Source organism: Candoia aspera, chromosome 7 (genome assembly GCF_035149785.1).
Source record: "Candoia aspera isolate rCanAsp1 chromosome 7, rCanAsp1.hap2, whole genome shotgun sequence".
Taxonomy (NCBI): domain Eukaryota; kingdom Metazoa; phylum Chordata; class Lepidosauria; order Squamata; family Boidae; genus Candoia; species Candoia aspera.
Window position 1 is genome coordinate 42,054,450 of NC_086159.1, and position 20,497 is coordinate 42,074,946.

At 37.5% G+C, this 20,497-nt stretch overlaps 1 protein-coding gene across 3 annotated transcripts in view; it reads left to right on the forward strand.

Moving 5' to 3' along the window:
* The window catches only part of PPP1R12A (protein phosphatase 1 regulatory subunit 12A), a 131,889-nt gene that overhangs the window by 15,756 nt on the left and 95,636 nt on the right, over nucleotides 1–20,497 (forward strand). For all 3 annotated transcript variants that reach the window (XM_063309003.1, XM_063309004.1, XM_063309002.1), the window contains exon 2: nucleotides 17,639–17,769. In XM_063309003.1, coding sequence (XP_063165073.1) covers nucleotides 17,639–17,769 — 131 coding nt within the window. The remainder of the gene's footprint in view (nucleotides 1–17,638; nucleotides 17,770–20,497) is intronic.

The following is a 20,497-nucleotide window of genomic DNA, read 5'->3' on the forward strand; positions in this document are numbered from 1 at the left end:
CTTGCCATCTTTGTTTTTGATCATACCCATTTTTGCCTGGAATTTACCTCCAATGTTTCTAATTTTCTGGAAGAGGTCTCTTGTCCTTCCTGTTCTATTGTCTTCTTCCACTTCCACACATTGCTTGTTTAAAAATAATTCCTTATCTCTTCTGGCTAACCTCTGGAATTTTGCATTTAATTGGGTATATCTTCCCCTATCACTGTTGCCTTTTGCTTTCCTTCTTTCTTGGGCTACTTCTAGTGTCTCAGCAGACAGCCATTTTGCCTTCTTGGTTTTCTCTTTCTTTGGGATGTATTTTGTTGCCGCCTCCTGAACAATGTTGCGAACTTCTGTCCATAGTTCTTCTGGGACCCTATCTACTAAGTTCAGCCCCTTAAATCTATTCTTCACCTCCACTGCTTATTCCTTAGGAATATTAGTGAGCTCATATCTAGCTGATCTGTGGGTCTTCCCTAATCTCTTTAGTCTGATTCTAAATTGTGCAATAAGAAGTTCGTGATCGGAACTACAGTCAGCTCCAGGTCTTGTTTTTACTGACTGTATAGATGTCTGCCACCTTTGGCTGCAAAGGATGTAGTCAATCTGATTTCGGTGTTGTCCATCTGGGGAAGTCCATGTATAAAGCCGTCTCTTAGGTGGTTGGAAGAGAGTGTTTGTTATGCAGAGCGAGTTGTCTTGGCAAAATTCTATTAGCCTATGTCCTGCTTCGTTCTGTTCTCCCAGGCCATGCTCACCTGTAATTCCAGGTGTCATCTGACTGCTCACCTTAGCATTCCAGTCTCCCGTGATGAAAATAACATCTCTTTTAGGTGTGTTGTCCAGTAGGTGCTGCAGATCCTCATAGAACTGCTCTACTTCAGCTTCTTCAGCGCCTGTGGTTGGGGCGTATATTTGGATCACTGTGATATTAGATGGCTTGCCCTGAATTCGAATTGAGATCATTCTATCGTTTTTTGGATTGTATCCAAGCACTGCTTCAGCCACTTTACTATTAATTATGAAGGCTACTCCATTTCTTCTGTGGTCCTCTTGTCCACAGTAGTAGATCTGGTGGTCATTTGATGTGAAGTGGCCCATTCCAGTCCATTTCAATTCACTGACGCCCAAAATGTCTATCTTTAATCTTGACATCTCACCAATGACCACATCCAATTTGCCCTGGCTCATAGATCTTACATTCCAGGTTCCAATGGTGTGTCGATCCTTAGAACATCGGATTCGCCGTTCACCACCAGCACCATCGGCCGCTAGCCGTCCTTTCGGCTTTGAGCTAGCTGCATCATCACGTCTGGGGCTAGTTGAGCTCATCCTCTGTTCCTCCCCAGTAGCATTTTGACCATCTTCTGACCTGGGGGTCTCATCCTCCGATGGTATACCGACATATCTCTGGTTGTACCGATCCATTTAGTATTCACGGCAAGAATACTGGGGTGGGTTGCCATTACCTTCCCCAGGGATCGCATTTAGTCTGACCTCTCTGTCATGAACTTCCCGTCTTGGGTGGCCCTTCACGGTTTAGCTCATGGCATCATGAGTTGCCCCTCTACTCTTGTGCTTTTCCTTTTGTTTCCTACATAGCTGAACCCAGTCCTTGACAGTATGCTTAGTTCTGGGTTTCTGCTATTCTCCCCCTTTAAGTCTAGTTTAAAAAAATGCTCAAATAAATAACTAAAGCAACAAAAAGCATTTATGGGTACACACAATTGACATGGCACCTGCTGAACACAACCTTCCCAGTCTTTGTGTGGTGTATGTCACCTGTTTCCAAGGGACCTTCAGGTCCATAGTCAAGAAGCCCTAATCCTTCTCGGTGGCACCATCTTTTATCTTATGTGAAGACCTTAATTTGAGGCTTTATGAAAACATTACTTGTTCTTCCAGTGTCTTCATCTTCCTTTCTCTGAAGATCTGTTCAGGCTCTCTTCTGGCATTGTTGTCCATATCAGTCATTAGGAAGAGTTAGTTATTGGGGGGTGGGGGTGGTAGTATCTTAGCAACATACTCTTCACTTTCTGCATTTCAAAGGCATCTCAAAGGCAATCCTTCTTTCACATCAAAGTATTGTATCAGCACACTTTGGCCTCAGTTCATCTTATCATGGAATCACCTACCACCACAATGTGCCTCTTCTTTCCCAGAGAGATCTTGGGTTTTTTGAACTTATGGAAGGCAAAATGTCTTGATTCTTGTTTGGTGTCTTCTAGTCTGATACCAGTTGTTGAGCTCCATCAGGACTGAATGCCTCCTGACCCTCTTGCATCACATGCATCTATGTGTCTCTCTTTTTGTGTTCTCTTCCCTTCTCTGACTCTCCTGAGGAGCTTCATCTGTCTTTTCCAAGAATTCCTCGCCTCCTTGATTTATTGCAGTATAGAAACTCTGCTTAAGCCTTTTTTTTTCCCTGTCAAAAAAGATATAAGCTTGCATTTCCAGAAGATGTAATATAATTTGGCTTTTCTTTGGGCAGGAGGACAAAATTTGCAGATATTGTGCAGTTCACTATGAAGCTTCACTGCCCATGCTGCTTGGAGTCTCCCACACAGTTTCCCCTGTTTGCTTGCTGTGATTATATTTTATATTTTATTTCACCCTACCCCAAGATCTGGGAAAACAGCCAGGTCTTTAAGGTCTTCCTGAATGCCATTAGGGTGGGAGGTATATGGATCCTTGAGGGGACCTCATTCCAGAGGGCAGGCACCATGACAGAGAAGGCACTTCATGGGTTCCAAAAGATGACACTGTTTGATCGAAGAGGTCCAAAGCATGTCCACTATGTTGGCTCTTACTGGCCAGGCAGAAACTGTAGGAGATAGGCAGTCCCTCAAATAACCAGGCCCTATCCTTTATTAATGATAACAAACTCCTTGAATCATAGTCTGGAAGCATATTGGCAACCAGGGCAGGTCATGAAGCATTACTGCATTCTGGAGCAGTTGCAGCTTCTGAATGGTCTTGAAGAGCAGCATCATGTGGAGCATATTGTAAAAATTCAGCTGTGGAGTGACAAAGGCATGGGTGACAGTCTGGATGGCTGCCCCATCCAGGAAGGGGTGCAACTGACATACCAGATGGAGCTGTGTAAAGGCCTTCTTGCCCACAGCTGCCACCTGCTCTTCAAGCAAGAGCTGTGTAGAGGACTCCCAAATTGCACACCACTCCTGAATAGGAAAGTGCAACCCCATCCAGGAGTAAAGATGGAAGATCTTAGGCTTTCCTGGCAGGCACAGGCATTCGATCTTGGTAGGATTGAGTTAGAGTTGGTTTCTCCCATTCACCCCTGCAGAGCCTCCAGGTGCTGGGACAGGACCTCAACAGCCTCATTTGGCCAGCCTGGGATTGAAAGATATAATTGGATATCATCAGCATTCTGGTGATACTGGACCCCAAATCAGCAGATGACCTCACCCAGCAGTTTCATGTAGATGTTGAACAACAGAGGAGAGTGTCAAACCCTGAGGCATTCTGCAAAGAAAGTGACCTCTCCCCCCCAACACCAACTAGAATGGGTGTTGAAGGAAGGAAGAGAACCACTGCAATATGATTCTCTTCCCAACCATACTGGGAATAGCTCCCAATTTCCAACTCCCAAATCCAGAAGTCCTGGTCTTTGCCTAAGTGTTCATGAGCAACTTTGATCTTGCCCTGATTTTCTTTCTGGTCAGCAAAAGTTTCCTCCTGGCACACCTCCATATAGATCTAATTTGTGCATCTTTTTTCTAATGATAGACTAATGCACTCTGATGGCAGTAGTGGCAAGAGCTATCTGTAGGACACATGATGAAATTCTGGGGGTTTTAGAGATTTCTTTCAGCATCTTGTGTTTTGCTCTTGTGCTGAACTTGCTAAGACAGCCTGGCCTGAGCAAGTTGGAAGTTGTTTGAAATCTTCTCCACTTGTAGATGATCTTCCGGATGGTGGAATGATTGATGTCCAACTGTTTGGCAATCTTTTTAATTCCCTTTCCAAACTCATAGACATCTATAACTATCTTTCTGGAGGCCTCAGAGAGCTCTTGCAATCTGGATACCACACACTTCAACAACAAAGAGCAAATCAAACTAAATGTCTGAAGTTTAAATAAGACATATTCCTCCCAGATCCTGTCTAACCCAGGGTTTCTCAACCAGGGTTCCTTGGAAGGTCAATATGGGTTCCCTGGGAGATCACAATTTATTTAAAAACATGTTTCAAATTCAGGCAACTTCACATTCAAGAGGTAACTTTCCTTCTTTATTTTTACTTTAAGAATACTGTTAATGCATATATACAGGCCTACACATGAAACAAATATAATAATTTTGTAACTTCTGGCCTATATCTGAGCCTGAATGTGCAGGGGTTCCGCGAGGCCTGAAAAATATTTCAGGCGTTCCTTCAGGTCAAAAGGTTGAGAAAGGCTGCTCTAACCATTTGCATCTGATCTGGTGCATCTGATTCTAATTTTAGGTATTTGAGGTAGTGATAAATGTAGGGGTGTACTAATTTTTTCCACATGCAAAATTTGCATTTATATTTATTTAAATTACACAATGGATTATAAAATGTAAATGGTGCATATTATTTTTAAATAATGATAATGATTTTATCCTGCCTTTTTTTTATATAACTCAAGGCAGCAAACATACCTAATACCCCTTCCTCCTCCTATTTTCCCCACAACAACAACCCTGTGAGGTGGGTTGGGCTGAGAGAGAGTGACTGGCCCAAGGTCACCCAGCTGGCTTTCATGCCTAATGGAGGTCTAGAACTCACAATCCCCTGGTTTCTGGGACAGCACCTTAACCACTAGACCAAACGGTCTCTCATAATATCCCCTTTATCTATCAATATTGTTGAAATGAATACAGATCAAATATCGGTATGTTGAAATATGTTGAAAAAGTCGAAGATTTCACTGGGGTGTACTTTTTCACATGAATATATCTGTGCTGCTCTTGTTTTGTATTTTCTAATAAAGTAAATTCTATGTTAAATACAGCTTTATGCCCCATTTTTTTCTTGGGAATTATAATCTGGTATGTGGTAAGGCGGCAGTGTTGCAACTTAAACTCCCCACGACCAGAGTTCAATCCCAGCGGAAGCTGGATTCTCAGGTAGCCAGCTCAGGTAGACGCAGCCCTCCATCCTTCTGAGTTCGGTAAAATGAGTGCCCAGCTTGCCGGGGAAGGTGACGACTGGGGAAGGCAATGGCAAACCACCCCACTCTAGTCTGCCAAGAAAACATCGCAAAAGCGGCATCTCCCCAAAGGGTCAGACATGACTCGGTGCTTGCACAGGGGACCTTTCACCCTTCGTCATAATTCAGACTGCCTAGGCCTTGCGGATTAATAGTGTCAGAATAGTAGCTTACTCATCACTTGAATATGAATGTAACTAAATAACTGCTGTTTTATCTTCATTTGTGAGGTACAGTTCTTTATTTGAAAATGGGATTTTTTTAACCTTTCTGAAAAATAACTATTAGTATGTTTTCATTTCATAATTCATTATTGCATAAGCAGCAGATAGAATCTCATAATATGCTGCAATCTGAATGGGACAAGAGAAGATTTGGAGTCTCTTTTTTTTTTTTTGCTATTTCTTTCTTTATATAGGCAATTTATATGGCCACCCAACTTAGAAATACAGGTAGTCCTCCCTTAATGACTGGTCGCTTAATGACAGTTCAAAGCTACAGCAGCCTTGGAAAGGGTGCTTTACGGCCTGTAAAGCACTTCCAGCCATCGTGAAACATTGTGCCACCCCCCGTGGTCACATGACTGCATTTTGGGCTCTCAGCAATCGGCTCACATTTATGATTGGTTACCAAGCACCCCACGATCATGTGATCACCATTTGCAATCTTGTCTGCTGGCTTCCCCAGAAAGTCAGTGGGGAAGCCAACAGGGTAGGTTGCAAGTGGAGGGGACAGAGGGGAAGGGAAACCCTTCGTGGAGCTGCAAGAACAAAGCTCAAAGCTCAAATCCTGAAGATCTCTGCTTCATTCCTCCAGCCCCACCAAGGATTTCCCCTCTGTGCATGGAGGGGAGGGGAAACCCTTCGGCAGGCACCTCTTTCACTCTGTCCGCTTAATGACCTGAGAGATCAGTTAACAACAAATTCGCTCAACAACTGAGATTCCGGTCCCAATTGGGGTAATTAATCAATGACTACCTGTAGTGACTTTGGGCAGCTTGCAACTGATTAAAACCATGAAAACCAAAAAAACCCACACAAAATAGCACAACACAGGTTACTTGAGGGCAAACCACAACATATTTCAATTCTAAGTCATTTCAGGACAGGCTGTCATGAGTACTGATGGCTAGCAGGAGGGGGCCTCTATCCAGGGGGGAAAACGCATGCGTAGTACTGAGGAATTAAGCAGCCATTCAAAGAGACACAAATCAGACCCGCCTTAACCTTTGGGGTTTATCTGTCTGGGTTTTCCCATGCTTCTTCAGTTTGTTAGGATTTTCGGTCTTATGTAGCAGTAATAAACACTAGAGACCTACTCCTCGTCTCAGCGTGATTCCTGACTGTTAGGACATAGGCTCATCCAATACTCTAGCTCAGTGCCCAAGGAAAAAAACAGGTTTTCAAGGCCTTACTGAAATGCGTTAGGTCAAGGCCAACTGAATCGCAAAGGGAATGCTGTTCCAAAGGGCAGTAGCTGCTATAGAGAATTGCAGACTGCAATGTATCAGTGAACTGGAATTCTTTATCCAGTGGATAGATGGAGGATGGATGGATGGATGGATATACACACACGCATGCATGCACACACAAAAGTTAGATGAGGTCTGTTTCCTTTGACCATAGGTTGGGCTAGGTATTTGATGTTCCTTTTCCATAAAAGAAAATGAAACTAAGGTGATTTCAGGATATCTGTGGTTCAAATTCCTTTCTTTGTTTCATTTATTATATAATTTTGGGCAAGTGTTGTTTTGAGCCTTAGTCCTTCATCTGCAATATGAATATAATACTAGCCTACCATTATTAGAATTTAAGAAATACTGCTACAACTGATATGTGGCATTGGCAGAGCAGTATTAATGTTTTATTATCAGCTGTTAAAATGAGAAAGTTACATAGCTATTATTGATGGAATGTTGCCTGATAAAATAGATCCTGGTTCAACAAGTAAGAAAATTAAGCTTTCAGGAGAGTTATTGCAGGCCTAATACACTAGTGTTTTTATATGCATAAGGTATATAATTTCTAGTAATACATAGAAGAAACAAATATATCTGAGGGAGTAATAACTAACTATATTTAATATAAAGAGATCATAAGGAAGTTTAGGGACTTGATATTAGCTTCTTACAAAGAGGCTTTGTTTATCACGTGAAACAAACATATATGCTTTTGCAGAACTGTAAGGAATAACATAAGGAAGATGCTTGCTCAGCAGTAGGATTCAGAATAGCTTTTCTTTCTAATTTAGCCCAAGTTATGCTGAAATTATCAACATGAACCTACATAGACTAAAAGCCAAGTTAGTAAAAGAGGTATAGAATAATCCAAAACAAGGAATCAAACCAGACTATCTTAAGGTGTCAGAATTCACAGCAGTCATGATAGTAAATCTCTACTTTTCAGAAACTCTACCCTACGTTCAGTGCTTAATAATACTGATTAGACATACTACCTCCCTCCCTTCTCAAATATATGACTCTGAGTGGCTCATTACAATTAAAACAAAGGTTTAATAACAATATAAAAAATATATCACCAAATTCTTAGCTAAGGTATTCTAATACCCATTGACAACAGTCAACACAGCTGCTTCACAGGTTCTATTACCCTCTCAGGCCCCCATGTCCAGTGGCAAAACCATGTCTTCAAGACCTTACAGAAAGCCAGCAGGGTTGGGGCCAATCTGATCTCTGGTGCGATGATGTTCCAAAGGACAGGAACCATGGCAGAAAAGCCTCTCTTCCTGACCCCCTCCAGATGATACTTCCTAACCAATGGGACCCAGAGCATGTCTCTGCTGCTGGGAAGGGTGGATGTGATTGGAGAGAGGTGGTCCCTCAAATAACCTGATCCCATTCCATGAAGGGCTTTATAGTTCATCGCCAGGACCTTGAATTGTACCCAGAAGCATACTGACAACCAATGCAGTTCACAGAACAGAAGTGCACTGATTGAGGACCAGCTGAATCTTCTGGACACTCTTCAGGGGCAGCCCTATGTAGAGTGCATTGCAGTAATCCATATGGGAGGTGACCAAGGCATGAGTGAGCAGGGTCTCCCAGTCCAGGAACAGGTACACATAGCTGGCAGACCAAAGAATCAAGAATGACAGGGATTTCCATAAAATACCTTACAGAATGCTAGTCAGGGGTAGATACAGAATCTTGGAAACTATAATAGGAATTTCCCAGCTGCAGTTACAGAGAGTTACAGTAATTAAGGCAGAATCTCTTTGAAGAACTTTTTCCCAGAGCCCTCACATCTAGCCTGAGATAATCTTTCAATCAGTTCACCAACATCTCTCATGGTGGGCACCATTGAGAAGTCTTATCACCTGGTCCATGTCCCATGAACTTCACAAGAAGGGGGACCTGCAACAGCCCTCTCTAAACAATTCTATTGGATGGGCAGATTCGATTTTGGCAAGATGTTGCCTGATATATCCTCATGCTGTACTGTAAGGGCTTTAAGGTGGTAACTGCCACATAAAGGCATAAATGTTTCTTTTATTAGTTGCAGCCATTATTGCTGGTAAATTATAATTTATGGCTTAATGAGAAATATGAGTCAGCAAACCATTCGTACAAAATTATTATTAAGCACAGTGTATGAGCTCAGCCTGTATCATTAGTATAGTTGTTGACAAACATGTACTCAGTTTCTCTTTTCACTTTTTTTACTCTGACTTGTGAAAAGATGTCCATAATCATACCTTGTATCAGCTTTCAGTTGCTATAAAATTGTGGCTTATAAATATTATTTTCCTTGGGTTATAGTTGGTGCTTTAAATGCCCATCATCTGACAGAAAGAAGGCAACGGCAGACCACTTCCATATTGTTGCCAAGAAAACTTCAAATAGTCACCACAAGTTCTCAGAATAAGGAAGTTTTATTCTAGAGGGATACAATTAATTTCCCCTGTAAAGATGGTGTAATGTCCATTTGATCTTGTTTTTTCTTGTATGTTAAAAACATAATGATAATGTCTCCAAGTCAGGTTCAACTCCTGGTGACTTCATGGACATATCCATTTAGTTTTTTTGGCAGTAATGTGGAAGTGGTTTGCCATTGCCACCCTCTGGGATTGTTTCTTAAAACTACATGGTCTCACTATAGCAAATATTGAGTGAACAACTTTAGAGATAAATAAGAGGCGTTTAAGGTTGTATTATAGAAGTCTATCTAAATCCCGATAAATATTTGATACTCAAGATTTGTGAATAAGCATGTTCTTTAATAAGCTCATCAATTAAACTTTCTGGCTAGTCAATTGGTATGTTCATTTCTAGCCACTTTTACATGTGAATTTGTTTTATCCACTGGAAGAAAAGTTCACAGTTGTTTCTATTTTTTAAAGCGAGTAAGGTATAGAGATTATTTGGGAAGAATTATTGAGTAGATTTGCAATGAAATACTGTTAGAAAGTGCATACTATACCATTGAAAGTGCTGTACACAATTAAAAATGAAGTTTGACAGGTGAAAGTAGTTCTAAGCATATAAAAGATGACTTCTTATTTGATACTGTGAGCACTCATAGCTTTTATAGCGTTTTCATCCTTTCCAGTAGCATTTTATTGTTAGAAGTCTGTAACTTCTGACTTGTGACGTTCATATAGTTCTGTAATCCAATGTTGCATTTTGGGGGGAGGGTGTCTATTCTATAATTAACCCCCTTTAATAAAGTTGTATTTTGCAAAGCCCAAGCATGATAAATGTGACTTTATATAGTAATTCATGAAATAACATAAGAGAACCTCTAATAGGAATAGCAGCTAAAGAGATGGAACCATGTCCTGGGAAACTATTAATTTCTTCTAAGTTAAGTAACTTTGTAATACATGGTGACTTGCTTACTGGCAATATAGTCTGTAGAACAACATGGATATCAAAGAGATAAATCAACCTAATTAACTGGATTCAAATGATAGCATCATTATACATGAATTGGTGAAATTATTCAGGAATGTAGTCTTAAGTATAAAGATACTTTAATATTCCTCCTAGCTTTCCGGAGGTATTTGAAGACCTGGCTTTGCCACTGGGCTTGGGGCAGGGAGGAGAATAGTCATACTTGGGCCTGGCTAGTGCCTTGAAGTGCCCCTCCTATGCAATGACTGAATGAGACCACAGCCATCTGGATTTTATTGTATTTGGTAGCTCTGTGAAATTGTTTTATAGTGTGTTTTATAGTGAAATTTTATTACATATTTATTGTTTTATATTGTAAACCGCCCAGAGTTCCTCCGGTCGGAGGAGATGGGCGGTGACAAATATGATAGAGAGAGAGAGAGAGAGAGAGAGAGAGAGAGTAAAAAAAAGAAACACCTTTAATTTTGGCCAGCATACTATTATATTTGGCAACCACATTATAGTGGCTGTGCATGACCTGAAACAAAGAGAACAAGATGATTACAGAATTATGGGTGAGCAGTCCTTTTTTTTTTTGCAGGCTTCATAATTTTCTGTTACCTTAGTACCTGAAGATCAACACATAGTTTTGCCATCATTTTTCAGTGGGGAAATCTGTAAGTACTGCAGTGTCAGATCTGAAATAAGTTCAACATAGCTTAACAAATAAAACAATACAACAAAGTCCCTGTCCTGGAAATACCAAGAAAAAGTAGGCAAGCTTGGTGCTAGCCATGTTTGTGACACAGCCCTGGCCATTTTACATTATCACCTTGCTCAGTGCAGTTTCACCTTCCCAAACAATGTTAAGTAAGACCCCTGATCACCAAAATATTTCTAACCCTGCACTGAATGATGAATCATGGCATTAGTGAAAGACCTTTACTACAAAGACAGTATATTTCTGTAAACTGAGAGAAACAAGATAACAGCTGGATTTTATATCAGTTGGAAGTAAATTCTTTGATTCAGCAATGTCCACTCTTGGATTACTATGCATAGAATTTCACACTTATTCTATAAAACATGTCCTATGTAAACAACTGTAGTTTCAGTGTCTGCTCTTTTCAATAAATCATAAAAATAGAAATATGGTAAATAGTTTCATATTCCCACATATAAGCTGAAGAATCTTCTCTTATATTGATGGTCTTAATATGTTTTAGAAAATTCATAACATAAAAGTACTACCCAAACACCTGCTTAAGAGATACAAAATAATTGTATATTTTCTTGTTTTAAAATTCTGCTAGGGAAAAAGTAGCAACTTTAAAGAAAATTATCATTAATCTAAATAAATTCACTAATGGAGCTAAAAGCAATTTTGCTGAAGTAATATTCCTTATATTCTCTTTTGTATCTGTCAGCTACCAATCAGCATCTAGACTTATTAAGAATTACCAATTGGTCTGGTACTACCTTCTGTCAAGTCAAATTCTAAAAGTATAAAATAAGAATAGGCAAGGTGATGCACATCTCTCTGTGTCTTTGAACAGTCTTGCTGACAGCATTCATTTTTAATTTTTTAACTTGGTTATAAAACGTTTTGGTAGTAGAATAAGGCTGTGTACTGTTTCAGAGCATGTGTGAAAGTGAAGCATCCGTCTACAGCTCTTTAACCCAATGGGTCTTTTCCTAGGATTGCACTCCAGAGGGCAGCAATTTGATCCCTGTAAACAGTGTGGCCTTTAGCACTAGACTCTAGCAGGCTGCCAACTTTCTTTGAATATTTCTGGGCTAACAGGTAAGGTAAGGCACATGGTGAAAACTTAGTTCTTTGTTTTGAAATATTTATAACCGCAGGAAGGGAGAAATAAGAGATAAATCATATTGTATATGCCTAGTAATGGCGAAGACTTCTATATAGAAGTAGAGAAGCTGGGGGAGGGCTGAGGATGAACCTGAGGGAAGAAAAAGAGATATAGAAGAATGTGGATACACTGAGAGTGACAATGCTGTGGGAAAAGAAAGCAGAGAAACCTAGAGGTGGATGAGCAAATTTAATGTGAAAAAATAAAGTGGAGAGACTGATTACGAATAAAAAGGTTGTAGTGAACAAGGAGAAAGAGTATAGAAACCTGAAAGAAGAGACAGGTCTGTGTGTTCTTGATGTGAAATGAATATTTATGGTACTATGTGTAAAATTGTTGAGGAAAAATACGATTTATGTGCTCAGGGTGTGAAGCAACAGGATTTTGTCAATTGCAAGAGAGGTAATATGTTTGTGAAAATGATTCACAAGAATCAGTTTGATTTGTGTGTTTTAGTCCCCCTTTGCCTTATATTCATATTTCTGGCTTCTAGGCTTTCAACATAGTCATACTTGTTAATGACAGTCATGCCCATCATGGCAGCTTTTATAAATGGCTGCCATTTTGTGATAGTATTTTTATTTTCTCATATGGTGCCCCTAACCCAGAAAATTGAAAAAGTTATAAAAAGATATATAAGTTCTAGAGATAGAATGTAAAATAAACTGGATAGACAGGTATTATAAAATTCATAGTTCTGGATCCAAGTAGGTGGATTCATTTGTTGATATTGCTGAATCCTCCTGTGCTGCATTAATTACCATTGCATCTGCCAGTCCTCAGGAGTTTATCTTTTGGGACTGAAAAGTAAAATCCCCATATTTCCTTGTTCATACACAGTATTCTGTGTGAAACTAGTGGATCTTGTGTGTAATTTCAGACTCCTGACCCATTTTTTAGGAGTCTTACACTGTTCAGTGTGTTTTATCATTTGAACTAAAATGATAAACATGAGGTCGTTTTGACAAAAAAATTAACTTAAATTCTAAGAAGACGTGGACATCAGGTTGAGATTCCATTCTGTGTAGGGCATACCACAACTTTGCTATTTGATATATAAAACTATCTGTATAAAGTTGCCACAGTTATCCTGCTAATATGGAAACTAAAACTTGTACACTATCAAATGTATCAAGAAGTAACATTCTGTGAGGCTTTTGTGACGATTAACTGTTTACTATGGAGGAAGAACAATACTCATCTTTGCTGCATAAGACTAACACAACTAAGCTGCTTGAAGTGAAAAAATAACAGATTTTCATTGCAGCTGATGGAAATTTACTGTGGTTCATAAAAACGTATGCCATAAATAAAAATTGGATGCAGCCTTGGAGGGGTGTTTCATTTTGATTGAAGCCTTGATCTCAGTTCTTTCTGAGGCTGTTCCACAAAATGTCAAAGTGTCTGATACTTGCCAAAGGCTTGATGTAACCACACATATTCAAGCAGCTATTTTCAAGGCTTTTAATTATCTTTTGCTCATACATTCATGTTTGCAGAACCCAGCAGCACATCCACTGAAGCAGCCACTGAAGAGAAGTGGCCTCCATCATTGCCTTGATTGGTGATGTTGGGGGTGGAATGCCTCACTTTTTTCAGTCAAGGCATTGTATGGAATTGTTCTTTCAATTCCAACTATAGGGGCTCCACAAAGAGAAGTGATACTGTACTGCACAGGCCTAATATGTATGTCATTTGTTAAAGTGACATGAGTCTTATTTTTGTTATGATTATGTTTAGTAAAAATGGATTCTAAAGTTCAAGGCAGTCATCAATATTTTTTAGGATAAGTACTAATAGAAGAGGATATAAGTAGCTCAGGGTTGAACTGTGGAGTCCTTGATGCTCTTTGAGCTTGGTTGTTTGCACTGATGCACAGTGTACTGGTGATGTTACCTAGTCAGGTAATGAAATGTCAGCAAGCAAACAACCAAGCTCAGAGAGCACCAAGGACTCCAAAGCATCATTTTACTCAGTGCTATTTTCACAGTTTATGAACATCATATATTGGGCTTACGCTGTTTCACTCTGTACTATTGCAACCTTAAAATTTCCTGCCTCAATTTAAGAAACTTCTGCGATAGTGTACATGGGGATTCAGTCAGTCAGTCAGGTATGGACAATTTTTCTCCTCAATTTTTCTGTTCCTGTTCACTTCCTGGTAGCGATAATATGTTAGGAAATGCATCTCATGTCACTAGTGAGAAGGCTGAAACAAGTGGTAGGTGGGATCACTAGATGCTGAGGGAGAGATACATAGCTTTTATCAGAAGTCTGAATTGAATGCTTATAATAGGGCTTTGAAATTAAAGTGAGAACCTTGTATGGCTTAAGGCCATAGGTTTCCAGTTCTTTGCATTAAATGGATTAGTTCCATTTCCCTTTGCTCTATGAACCTCTCTTTCATAGCTATTATCATTACTGTAGAAAGCCTTAAATTAATACAATTCTATGTCAGTGTAGGAACACAAAATATGACCAAGCTGCTACTGCTGTTACTAGAAACAGGATCTTCCCCTAATTTCAAATCTAGCAAGTATAGTTCCATACCCATCTTTGATCACTTCCAATTATTCTTTAAATTGGAAAATTTTAAATTATATTACCATTTTCATAGTGTATGTTTTTCTGCTAATATGTGGACACTTGAGACTCAGCTTTAGAAGCTCATTTTGTTTTAGCAAATATATAGTTAATGTATTTGAGCATTTTACATGGGAATCCCAGAGCCTTATATGGTCAACTTAGTTTGTGTTGCAGTGAACTGAAGGCACCCATCCAAAGTGGGAGAAATTCCAATTGTCTTTAACCATCTAATATCCTTTTTTTAAATCTCCTGCATTAGAACTGCAGCTAACATTCTAGAATTTAAGTGTAGGCATATAGACATGCAAAAGAATATTGTGACTGCAGATAACCATTAGATACATAATACTGTTGTAATAACAGAACTTCTACATAGTACTGAATTTGGAAAATAAAATCACTTTTCATGGAAACATTTAATTATCTCTTAATTCCCAACTTTGTGATTTTGGCCTGTCAACAGTAGAGAGTACAAACTGAGTGACCATTTATGCTTATATGGAACAAAGTCATTGTTTTGTTGGAAAGTTGAATTGCGGTGAGCCTAGTGAAGAATTACACTCCTGTCCCATTCTTCTCCCCCTCCTCAGGATTTCCTTCTTTAGTTTCATTTTCAAAGTATTTCAGGATTTAAAATAAACAATGATTGATGAAACAAGTCAGATTCTCAACATAGTTGATGTTGGTTTTATTTAGAAATTGATTAAGATTTGCTTTAAATCAGGACTCTAGTTTGAAATGCAATACAATGTAAGCTGAGATTTGTCTTCCTTGAAAAAATTTGTATATTACTGAGGTATAGATACAAGGTAATCCAGTAAAGATAAATACATATGTACTAGAGGACAAATTCTATATTATTATTATTATTATATACAAAACAATGTGAATTGTTTTTATTATGAATAATTATGACTTATTATTATTTTCAATTTATAAGCTGTCTAATCGCAAAGGCAACTCAAGGCAATGTACAAAAGCCACAATATGAAACTAGCAAACTGACCAATTTCTGCCAAGCATTTTCAACCAGTTAGAGGTTTTTTTTAAAAGAAAAAATAGATGTAATCTAATCTTAATATTTTTGGAAACACGTTAAAAGTATGTTGCTAGTTTTGCTTAGGTAGGCATTTTAATTGTACATACAGAGTACCCTGATGCCTAGGCTTAATTTGAACATCATACAAAATGGTGTTTATGACATGATATGATTTGAATTACTTCATGGTTTTTCACTATCTAACAAACCAGAAAGTTGTGTTTGAAATGAGGTTTACGTATCTTAGTTTGCAAGGCTAGGTATTGTCATAAGCTGAGTTCCTGGAAATATGATGACAAAAGTATCCTTACAAATTTATAAAGCAAACAAATGGGAAACAAAATTAGAGAAACTGCTATGAATATTATTTTTTGCAAATTGTATGTTTGGAAATGTAAACCATGGATTCTCAACTATGGTTATTAAAAATTATAATTTAGTTTGAAACTTGAGTTAGATGGTTAAAGGCAAGGAGCCTTGTGACTTAGTTATAACTTTATTTTTAAATTGTAGCTTAATGATTTTAACAAAAGATGACAAACATGAAATGCTTATTTATTAAGCAAATTTATATAGCTTCCCATCTACCAAAAGGAACTCTGTGTGTATAATTGCAAAATTATGCATAAGAAAATGGATGCCTTGTTTTCTCTGAATAATTAACTCTGTACGGAGTTTCTCATTTTCCTCACAAGCAGTTTTTGTCATTACTTCAAAAGAATGGCACGTTCTCTAAATCAGGCATTAAGACCACTGTTAGAGACAATACGTTCATTTGTGTGCCATTGATTTAGATGGTTGTTTGGGGTTCTAAAGACATTAGAATAAGAAGATAACAGTTTAGCACACAGCATTGTTGGATACATAAAATATTTTCTTTAACTGAAGGGCTAAAGAACAAAACATTTAGCTTAGTGTGTTTTTAAGTTATGTGCTTTGGAGGCATTAATTTTGATAGTGTAAGTCTCTTATTTTAAAGAATTCCTTTGTGAAGTCTATGTCTGCCTGCCTACCTGTTTATCTGTCTATCTCAGTGCATAATAGTACGCAGTGAAAATGCCAACAATAGAAGTTGGCAACATGCAGCCATTGATTATAGGGGCATTGTGTTGGCCATAGTTTGTGTACAGACCCCTAAAATTAAAATATTTAAATATCTGTGCCAAATCTCATGAGATTACCAAATTATTATTTTTGTTTTTACAAAAGATCTGAGTAATCAAAATTGCCAAATCCAGTGAAAGCTGGTAGTCTTTATAGATTGGAGCAATTTAAAAAATAGGATGAGATGGTTGCTAAACACCCATCTTCTTGATATTCTTTATATAGTAAGGAAAAAAACTGAAATAGAACTTCAGAATTAGCTGAATGCATATGTACCATGGTTTCCAGAGATGAAGTTTTGAAATTTTAAGACAAGACACAACAACATCTTAAGTTGTGTTATCTAATTCAAATTTATAAGCTACTTAAGTGGTCTTTAAATTTAAAGCAAAGCTTTGAATTATAACCTGAAGGATACTGACTCAATACACAGCTGTATTATTTTCCTTGGGTGCCACTAATTTACTATGACGTCCTGTAGTATGTGTTGCTTTCTCTTACTCAGTGTGGCTTCAATCATAACAACTTTCTTTTAAAAACTATCTATAGAATTTGTTTTTTGTTCCTCACAAACTTGTCAAAAAGTGAAGAATATTAGGAGGAGAAAAGTCATGATGGAGTAGACTATTTGAATAAAACTTACTTATGTCTAGATTTAGGTGTTTTAACCTTATTCTGTCATATATATTAAAAATTGGAGACATTTTCCAGAATATTTTAAATTTCTAAAGTAGATACTTAGTTAGCAAAGAAACTACCAGTCAACTATATATAAAAATAAGTGGTAGGTTTCAAACTGAACTGGAATTAGCAAGACCTTTTTTTTTAAGTCAGGACAAATAAAGGAAGTACAGATTAATTCATGCATCATGCATAAATATGCCATAGGTGTCAGGGACTGCTTGTTTCACTTTTTTGGTGGCACACAAAATTTGTTCTTCTCTATTGTCAGAGTTGTATTTGGCAAACTGCTTGCACAACTTTAACCATTTTTCCTCTGTTTATAGGCTTGCATAGATGATAACATAGATATGGTGAAATTTCTTGTGGAAAATGGAGCCAACATTAATCAACCTGACAATGAAGGCTGGATACCTCTACATGCAGCTGCTTCCTGTGGTTATCTTGATATAGCAGAGTAAGAATGTTTATCTTTATTTGACATAACTTTCTAAATGTCTGGTGGACTTTTAATGCAGCAAATGCTAGTAAGGAGTTAACACAAAAAAATACTTCCAGCAATCTATCCTATTATGTAAGGTATGAAAATTGGGCTCTTTATAGCAGGGAAAGGCAGCCTTTCCCTCCTCCCCTGAACATAGAGGGTAAAAAATACAACTGAAAATTTATATGTATGTGTTTGCGATGAATAACCAGCATGTAACACTTTTCTATATCTGATGAATTTTGTATTATAGAAATGAATTTTGTTTCTCTTACAGACTAAGGAGGTACTGTTATAACACATATACTGTTATTCCATACTGTTACATATGGAATCAGACTGTAATTAGATTTAAAGAAAAAAGCTATTAATTGGACAGACAAGGAATGCGGTTTCTGAAGATAGCTTTGTACAAGATTTAAGCTGGTGTGTTGTGTTGATTGTCCATGGTAAGCTTGAGAAGTACAAACTTTCTAAGCACCTGAGCTATATTGCATAGAGTAAGCTAAGAACCTGTTTGCCCTTAAAAGGAATTGATCCTAGCTGTGTTCCTTTTTATTCTCTACTGTATGTGTCAAAATACTGTTTGAGCAAGTATATTTACTAGGATGGCATTTTGGTAGCTGGAAGGTTCAGCTGCCATAGGAAAAAAGTACTGAAACTTATAGATAAACATATTTTAAATTATTTCTTTTCTCAATTCTCACTTTCAAGTATTTATTTTCAGTAATACTTATTTTCATTGAAGCAGTGGGAACTGGGGCTGCTCTAGGTTCTTGCTTTGATTTTGGTGATATTCAATTCATGCTGTTTGATGTAACAGAATAATGCTCTTTACTGGTTTAATACCATGTTTTACTTAACAAGTACTCTAAGCTATTGCTGTAGTGGAGTGAATGAATACAATGTTATTATAGTTTCACTTAATTTGGATGTGAGTTTATTATTTAGGTTATTTAGGTCTATTCATTTGGAAATTCCTTCTGGAGATATGCCACATGTTCTGTGTTAATGTGAGGGCAAAATAATATAAGCTAATTCTAGTATAATTGGAAATCTGGAGCACAGTTATGGGGAAAGAGCTGATTTATGATTCTTATACAAGTAAATAATTCTTTTTTATTCTGGGTGGGAAATAAAATATTATACTGATATGTTGATATCTGTTGACAACAGGAATTGCATGGGGAAGTCCCATCTCTTTTGAAAGTATTTCTAGAATTGATGAGGAATGGGGAAGCATCTCTTCAGTTTTCCTTCCCTGAAACTTTAGGATGAAGAATGTGAGGAAATCCTGTCTATTCCTTATGAATTTGGTACTGAATGATTGATGTTTTCTCATCACTTTGCGCAGCTAAGTCTGCATCTGTGTTTTGGACAGAACAAGTGCAAAAAACTGCTATTTATTTTGGGGATGCTATCAGTACTGTTAAAGGATAGCAGGTTCAATCAATTTTAAACATTGGTAGGTAGCTTATCTGGAGAAAGATGCAGGAAGCTCATTTGAGGAACTTTCTCTTAACTGTCAAACTTGATTAATTTCAGATAGTTACTTATATATTACTTAAATACCAAGTTTATTTAATTTTTAATTGCAACTAGAAAAAAGCAAAATATTTTAAAATTAACCATTTGATACTAATTATTGGTTGTTGATTCATATTTTGATACTTTTGCAAAAGGATTCAGATTTATCTCTTTTTTTTTTTGACAGATGAAAAACATATTTGTTACTTGTGCATTTAGAAATACTAAATATTTTTGTCAGGCAGTAGAAATGTTCTTTTTATAGGCTTTGAAATGTTAAATTCTTGAGCAGTAGTACATAGTAACTTCTGCTTTTCTTACTAGTTTTATTCAGTATCAGCTATCCTGTTACTTTCTAATCACTTTCTTCCAACTGAGGGCTGAAATAAATTTTCATAAGCACGCTTTTTATTGGTGTTGGAATTATTCAGTGAAGTGGGTAATCCAGGCTCCTTAGCCAGATTCCCAAATTGCAGTTTGCAAGAGTCCTGTTTAGTCTTGCTATCTCTTTGTCATCTGTTATAAATGGGTGATGTAGTAGGAAAAGACTTCGGATGCCCAGAACAGAAATAGATCATTCAACTCAAACCTATACTTAGATTATGTCTAAATATATACCATAAGAATTAAAAGGAAGTAGTTGTTTTAGAGAAAGATTAGAAAGGTGGTATATATTGGAAATGAAAGGGGACAAGTACATGCTTATTTTGTAGTGTCATGTACTGCTTGAGTGTTCACATATACTGAACATTAGCTAAACTTTTTTTGTGCAATAAATATATGTACTAATATGCCATGTGGATAGTTATTTCTTTATATGGGTGGTATTCAGATTTTATACCACTATATATGTTGGTTCGTCTTCTAGAGTTCAGGAATGATCACTTGAAGGCTCTTGTTTATGTTATTTGATATGTTTATTTATTTTTACAGTGTTTATTTCAAAATTTGTAAAGCTGCCCAACACAGACTGTGTGACTCTGCATGGCATACACCATAAACACAATAAATCGAAAAGAAGTAAAAAAACAAGCAAATAATATATAAATACAATTTCTAAAAGGTAAAATGGTAATGAAGCACACAACAAAACAATCTTGAGGTGGGGAGGCTCCCACTCAACCAACCTCTAATGCCTGGGGGAAGAGCCATGTCTTAAGGGCTTTCCTAAAGG